Raw genomic sequence first — 7,923 nt, 5'->3', positions numbered from 1 at the left:
TTTTAGTTGGTGAACCGACGGTAACGTGTAAACGTAAAAATTATTAAATAAAAACTAGAAATAAATAAAAATCAAAAAGTTTTGTTGTTTGTTTATAAAGAGACATGGTGTGTATCTGATAGTGTTCGATGAAGTTTTAACATATATTGTGTAACGTACATATTGTCGCGCTGTTATACTCGAAGATGGTTTATTGAGATTGCTGGCATAAATAAGTATATCTATTGCATTAGCTGAGAGTGTTTTAAGGTTGTGCACTTAAGTGATTCATGAAATTTTTATGGTACAGTGAGATATGTTTCAACACTGACGAATTAGCAACATGCTGCAACGAATATTCGGATTAATTTTATTGATAAATTGTACGTTAAATAACGACTTATTAGGTTTAATAGAGTTTGTTACATGAGACTCGTTTGTATATTGAATAAGTTACTCAATGTCTGATAGCGGAAAATCAACGAATTATTCACTAAAGTCGGCTGACTCGCGAATGTAGAAAGAAACACTTCCGGTTTCTGCGAGAAAAATCCTTGAAATAACAGTTTGATCTTTATGTTTCAGCCGACTTGTACGTACGTAGTTTATGCAATTTCATTTAGGTGTCTTTGTACATTATCTTTGTGGAATACAAACCATTGGAAATCTACGCTAGATTCACTGAAAACTACACGGAATGGCCTTGCTCGTTCATTACTCCCTTTAAAAAAATCTTTGAACAAAATCAAATTAAAAACAATAAAAAAGTATCGCCTGCACTCCAATACTGTTAATGGTACCGACTACCTATATGTATACTAATACTACTCATGTCGAAAAAAAACTTTCTTTTTTTTAATGAATTTTGCACGATATGAAATGCAAAATATTGTCAATGATTCATTTAAGCATGGTGGTGCATATGAACATATTCCATCCATACAGTCGCAGATGGCTTAAGCTCTTAAAGTATGTGAAATATGCTCAGTTTTACTCAATGGACTAGGTCAATGTCAGCAAGTTTTTGCCCATCATATGGGTTTTGTATGAAATCCATATTTTACGACAATTTATGAATACACACTGAATTGACGGATTATTGAGATTTTATCGAGAGGTTTCAGGTTTGTTGTTTTTACAAAGTTTGATTGATATGTTAACTGGAGGTTTGTAGAAAAAGATTTTATTGGCTGGTTGTTGATGTAATGGCTTTTAAATGGTTTCAAGAAATGTGTGTTTAGCTCTGAAATTATCTTCATCGGAGTTTTGATTGACCTGCAGTGTCCGTGGATGTGTGTACTCTAGGTGAACGTAATTTTGATTTGAGTTAAAGCTTACCGCCGGTATAAACTCGGCAGTGAAGAGAAACAATTTTGATTCTTTCTTCAGGGTCTTTTTTTGAAAAATTGATTCGGTAAAATTGGTAAAATAAAGTAAAGGCCCTGCTGATGTTTTGCAAAAATAGGCACTGCTTTTTCACTCTGATTTTATTTAATTTTTGAATCTCTCCTCAATGATGCAACAAATGATGCCTTTTCATAATAACTAGCCAATAGCCTTCCTCTTCGATATAATATCTGCAGAGCAATGTCTTCTAGCAGAGCCTTTAAGTTAAAATATTCTTATTCGAAGAAGGATAAGCTAACTTTACAAAGACGGCATATCATCAGTACAGTTTGTTCAAAAATTAAATGCACAGTTTTTAGTATTTCGAGACATTTCAAAATTGCAATCTGTCAGATAGTAAAGGATGCGTTTAATTACCCGGCGCATTAAAAGATTTGAAATTTAAATGATTTTTTCCACAGCTACATATTTTTGCATGTTAAGTTTCTTACATTTTTTGCAAATAGCATTTTAATCGTAGGAAACTTAGATTTCGTAGGAAGAATTCGCGGACGGAAAAATGTAAATTTATTTTGAGTCTGAGTATTGTTTAACATCTATGATTTCTCTTAGATCGTGTTTCTATTCAAACAAATCGATGGTCTTTGAATACTCAAATCTGTAGAAAGACCGTCTGCTTCATACATTTAGCAAATTTTTTACAAGAAGTTTTATCAACACTTGAAGTGACGATATTGGAAACACGAATAAGCATCAGGGAAAAAAAATTTGTCAACAATTATTTTCTACAAATATATAAATATTTGGCACAGAGAATTTGAGAATTTTATTGTGTCATTGCAAATTCACAATGACATTCTCTGAAAAAAATGACAGTGAGACATTTGAGATGTCGTTCACTGTATAAAATATAAAATAATTCTAAATTATTTGTTATAAATATTTTAAATATTTGTGACAAATAAATTCCAAATTTATTGTGACAAATATTTAAATTATTTGTGACACATATTTTATAAATTTGCAACAAATATTTAAATTATTTATTAGAAATAAATTCAAAATTATAAATATCATAAATATTTAAAAAAAATTGTGACAAATAATTTAAAATATTTGTCACAAATAATTTTGAATTTATTTCTCATAAATATTTGAAATACAGTGAGTAAATCTCTAAAATGTTTGATTTCACTATATTTAGCTAATACTTCTGTCACATCTTTTGATAGCTTATAACGTTTTAGTACGTTTTCTCTCCCAGCAGCAAAAACCCTATCTCTTTTTCTTTTTGCATTTAGAAAAAGTTGCATTGAATGCAAACAGAATTGAATACAGACGATTCATGGATTACTTCGGGGGAAGAAACAATTTTGAGATCTCGAAAACAAAAGTAAAATTGACAAATTTATCAACCTCAAAAATATGTTGTCGATTTATATGCATTTTTTATGCATAGCAAAAGAAGACAGGAACAAGCAACGTAATATTTTGTCTCACATAAAAGTTCAACTTTCTTGTGAGACAAAATATTACGTTGCTTGATCCTGTCTTCTTTTGCTATGCATAAAAAATGCATGAGAACCGACATATTTTTGTGGTCGGCAATTTTGTCAATTTTTATCTATGTTTTTGCATGACAAAATTAGGTTTTTTTTTTCACCGATGTTATTATAAAGATGAACATATTTGTATAAAATGATAAACATTTGGTGTGATAAAAAAGTTATTTCACCGAATGTTCGTTTTTAAATGCATTTGCGGCATTCGATATAGTTTATTTTTTTGCTGGGATAGGGTTTTTGCTGCTGGGAGAGGAAACGTACTAAAACGTAAAAAGCTGTCAAAAGATGTGACAGAAGGATTAGCTAAATATACTGAAATCAAACATTTTAGAGATTTACTCACTGTATTTGTGACAAATATTTAAATATTCGAACCAAATTTTCAACATTAAATTTGCTTCGAATAATTGAATTTTTTTCAGTGATGATTTTTTGCTGCTAATTGAAGTTGAACAGTTAGCTGCTGTACAACACCATCGATTTCTTTGAATAAAGACACGATCTAAGAGAAATTATAGATGTAGAACAATACTCAGACTAAAAATAAATTTACATTTCTCCGTTCGCAAATTCTTCTGACGAAATCTAAGTTTCCTACTATTAAAATGCTATTTGCAAAAAATGTAAGAAACTTAACATGCAAAAATCTGTAGCTGTGGAAAAAACCATTCAAATTTCAAATCTGTTAATTAAACGCATCCTTTACTATCTGACAGATTGAAATTTTCAACTGTCTCGATATACTAAAAACTGTGCATTTCATTTTTGAACAAACTGTACTACAATTACTTCAAAGATCGAATTATTTTCAAAAGATTGTTGTGAAATCTTTTACTTCATTTCTTTGAACATACTGTTGGCTATATAAATCCGTATTAGTCAGAGATTATCGTTTATTACTGAAGTTGTTTTCGATAACAGATGATAGCCCGACATCGTTCAATTCTGTTTTAGATGACACTGTCGTTGGACCCGCTATGGATGCTCAGCTCACTAAACTATTTTGAGCACGGCAGAGTAAAAGTAAACCTGGCAAGAGCGGTTCATTATTGAAACGTCAAATGAGGGACCTAATACACTGTATGAAAATGAACTCAAATGAACACTGACATAAATTGAAAAATTTAATTCGCAAAAAACATACGGCTACTAGATTATTCAGGTCCCTAGTCAAACAAGCGCTCCTGCCTGGGTTACTTTTACTCTGCCGTGATTTTGAGTAATTCATATTGATGAAACGTAAATTTTAATTATCGACAGAGTATAGAGCTTTAGATTTCTAATCGCAAAATTTGATCTTATTAAGTTGAACTACTATAAGTGGTGATAACACTTCAACAATCGATGCTACTAGATTTCCAATTTTTCTTTTTAACTAATATGAGTCAATACCGAAGCTCTTTCTACAGAAATTTAATGTTAATATAAAGTTATGACGTAGTAAAAGTAGCCACAGGCAGCACAGGCAGAAGGTGTTTCATTTCCTATGCTACCTAATGAAATTGAAGGCAACGGCTATTCTGAGAAATTTGTTAAAAAACTAGTGTTAAAGCATTTAAAGGCAAGTGACCTAAGAATTAAGTTTTTTTTTCAATTTTGATTTTTAGATGCCAGCGCTTTCATTGTTCCACAAGAAGTCCCTTCACTACTCTCGTTAGTCTACTCGAACATACCGCCGATTAAGAAGGGTAATTCTCAATTTTCTCCAATGATTCATTCCTCAAAACATTTCAACATTTGTATCATAATAACAGGAACTGACTCAAGAGTCGGCTTTGGATACAGACTCGGCGAACATGCAGATTTTCAAGTAGTATTTGAGCTCGGACCTCAGACCAACACTAAGCCAATCGGTATTGATGAGTCAATCGCAAGGCAATCATTAGCTTTAAATACATCTTATTTACAGGTAATGCTGCTGGTGATGATGATTCCGATACCAGTAAACGTAACGTTGATCAGAACGATTATGTAATGAAAAATGTGAGTTGATTCGATAACATTACTTTCACGTTAAGAATAAGAACGAAATGTCCACCAACAGTCACCGAATCCAGAGGGAACTGAGTGGCTAGCAAACTGGTCTCAAGATATGAGAACACAATCGAAAAAAGCAACACCAAAGCCAGCTGAAATGGTTGACTCATCGAATAAAGTACATACCGGACCATTTATATCAGAGTCAGCATTAAGGCAGTTACAACAGTTATACGGTAAAGCACAAGCTCAAAATGGAGCCCAGCCAACATTTCCGGACAGTATAGGAACATTACCAGCGGTTGCAATGGATGACGTGATAAAATCGCTAACAAATAGTCGTCGAAATATTCTGCCCAATACCGTAAGAGAACCAGAACCTCAATCAGCAGCAGATAAATCGAAAATTACGGCTGATTTGATGGATGTGGATTTTGACTAAAATAAAAATTTGTTACCAGGGCATCTGTACATATGGGATGAATATAATTTTCTTTAAAAAATCGAGTTTGATTTGATTTTAGGATATCAGGACACCGCTCACTGAGCTATTTCACGAGATTCACTTTGTTGTCACTCAAAGAGTTCACCTAATTATCGGAATTTATCGTGAATTGTGCAATGGGGTCAACGTCAAAGTAAAGACATTTTTTACTTGAGTGCCAATTACAGTCAGAGGCAGTGAAATTTCATCATAAATTTGCTTCAGCTGTTCTTCACTTATACAATCAAAACTGTTTACACATGTTTGTACGGTTAAAACTACTACACACGCGCGTGGTAGTGGTAACATATGCTGTTTTGATTGTTTGTGTGGATCAGCTGAAAAACAGCTGAAGCAAATTTATGGTGAAATTTCACCGCCTCTAACTGTAAAACTCAATCAACTTTATTATTCTCGGAACAAAAGGAATTAAATGAACATTAGATACAATGTATTTGATTCAGAAATGACAAAACAAAACTAGGGAGATTACACTTCTCGATAGATCAATCACAGGGGTCTAAGGGACAAAATCGAAACTTACGTGCAATTTCAAACGAAAACATAGCTAACGCCGACCCGTACGAAACACCTATTCGTATCAAAAGCCTTTAATGTGAAACTCTTCATTTCTCTTACTTCATTTTCTTCTCTGCTGAAAAACTATTCTTCCTTTTAAATCACTTACATTATCCACTCTTTGCCTTGTTATCATATACAACTAAATTGCCGGAGGCAATATAGACAGCCCCGTACGAAGTCAAATTTCATAAATTCCTATTTAAACAGCTGTATACCGCTATATTTACCTATATTTCACTGTAAATAAACATTTCACAGATGAATTTGCTATTATATAGCTCTACATGCCTGTATATTGCTCAATATAGCTGTATATAGATATATACATATAGAAGTCCACATATGGAATCCCTGAAACCCCTCACACTTAACACATTATTTTCATGTTAACAGAAACTCTCTAAGCATCATTTTTCCCACTTTATATCGTTTTACTAAAATCCAATATGGCCGCCGGCAGCCATTTTGTTAGGAAACCGGAAATAGTACCGACGCTTCCCATTTGTTAATACCTTTCAAACAAAAAAAAATTCATGAAATTCGGTCAAAATTTACTCGAGATATTGACAAAATACTCCACGTTCACTGTACGGCCGAGTAGCCAGATAAGAGCTCACTCCAAGAGACCTAGCTCACGCTCCGGAGAACATAATTTCATAAAAAAAAATTTCCCTGATTGGTACGGTCAATACCTATCTAATAAAGCTAAAACAGACGAAATATGTTCAAATGTGGCCGACCTACAAGCAAAAACTGCTTGCCGCCCTGTGCCTGTTCCACACCAAGGGGTCTAACTCACGAGTCGGTCATCCGATTTCCATAAACTTTTTTTTTGTCGATCGGTATTGTAAATACCTTTTATTTGACGTATCACTTACAAGTTTAACGTTTAAATGTCCGGAGATATCTTCGAAAAACCGTAAAGCACTTATTGGGCCACAGCTCGGGAGGGGTCGATCCAAAATCACTCATCTTCGAACTTAGCCTGTCTTTTGACATTACCAAACGGGAAAAAAAAAGAATTTTCAAAATCGGATGCGTTTTACTCAAGTTATCGTGCAGACAGACAGACGGACAGACAGACGGACATTTTTTTTTTCGCGGATTTGGCATCTCTAGACAACCACAATAGGTTTCCCCTTACTCAGGGAGTCCAATTCGACGTGTTACAAACGTATGCGTAAACCTATAAGACCCCAGTACTTCGTACGGGTCTAATAAATTACGAATATACATACATTGAACTCTGTACCTCAAGTCCATCAGTACACCCGTTCTGTATCACAAGTCTACAAATTAATGCATTCTAAGATAGTACTCCTCACACTTACAGACAACGAATTGTAATCAGGAACTGTTCTGACAAAAAACGAGCGATTATATTGTATAGTCAGGTGCCTATGAATAATTTTCACTTTTAAAACTGACAAAATTATTGCAAATTGTACTTTAAGCGAGCGAGACTGCAAAGATAATCCTAAACTACCTCTCCAAGCTGATGCAAAATGTTAGTTTTACCTCACAGAGACTTATGAAATCCATCACATAACTCGGAATAAAAATGAAAAGTATTGTTTTCGTGTTTTTATTGACCTCGGCTTCGCCTCGGATCAACAAAATTCACTCGAAAACTCTATTTTTCATCTTTTCATCCCAAGTCATGTAAATGACTATTGTTTACCATACTGCATCCGCCAAAATTCAGCGGAAGACTCAAAGCCAGCTGTTGTGAATATAACTTTTGTGACCTATATGCCATGTTCATTTTTCAGATGAATGAGAATCTCCTTCCCTCTCATTTTCTCAAACACAAAATTTCTTCACATGTTGCGTTTCACGTCATTGAGCGTTGCCATGGCCACGCGACATGAATGAGTGGAGAAACACTCTCATTTTCACGAAGACATCCTCTCTAACAGCCGTTGCTCTTGAAGTGTATGAACAACGATTGCTTCATGATGAATTTTCCCAAAAACGAAATTGACTTTC

At 33.8% G+C, this 7,923-nt stretch overlaps 1 protein-coding gene across 2 annotated transcripts; it reads left to right on the top strand.

Annotated features, from left to right (window-relative positions):
• On the top strand, nucleotides 1–5,364 carry LOC119072718. Of its 2 annotated transcripts, XM_037177990.1 has the most exons (6): nucleotides 1–215; nucleotides 290–362; nucleotides 4,499–4,579; nucleotides 4,646–4,744; nucleotides 4,801–4,874; nucleotides 4,936–5,364. In XM_037177990.1, exons 2-6 carry the CDS (start codon nucleotides 323–325, stop codon nucleotides 5,308–5,310), a joined length of 669 nt encoding a protein of 222 aa, XP_037033885.1. In that variant the 5' UTR covers nucleotides 1–215; nucleotides 290–322; the 3' UTR covers nucleotides 5,311–5,364. The 2 variants fall into 2 exon arrangements, with proteins under 2 accessions (XP_037033885.1, XP_037033884.1); XM_037177989.1 differs by having other exon boundaries at nucleotides 1–362.
• Nucleotides 5,365–7,923: the final 2,559 nt, after the last annotated feature.

The sequence above is a fragment of the Bradysia coprophila genome (assembly GCF_014529535.1).
Source record: "Bradysia coprophila strain Holo2 chromosome IV unlocalized genomic scaffold, BU_Bcop_v1 contig_84, whole genome shotgun sequence".
NCBI lineage: Eukaryota > Metazoa > Arthropoda > Insecta > Diptera > Sciaridae > Bradysia > Bradysia coprophila.
The sequence above is the reverse complement of the archived record's forward strand: the minus strand, read 5'-3'. Positions and strand labels throughout refer to the sequence as shown.

Bases quoted from the DNA above. Each gene is read 5' to 3' on its own strand.
- LOC119072718 (XM_037177990.1), top strand. From the start codon at position 323: ATGCTGCAACGAATATTCGGATTAATTTTATTGATAAATT. The intron at 4,745-4,800 runs GTATTGATGAGT...TCTTATTTACAG, and splicing joins GACCAACACTAAGCCAATCG to GTAATGCTGCTGGTGATGAT. The intron at 4,875-4,935 runs GTGAGTTGATTC...GTCCACCAACAG, and splicing joins ACGATTATGTAATGAAAAAT to TCACCGAATCCAGAGGGAAC.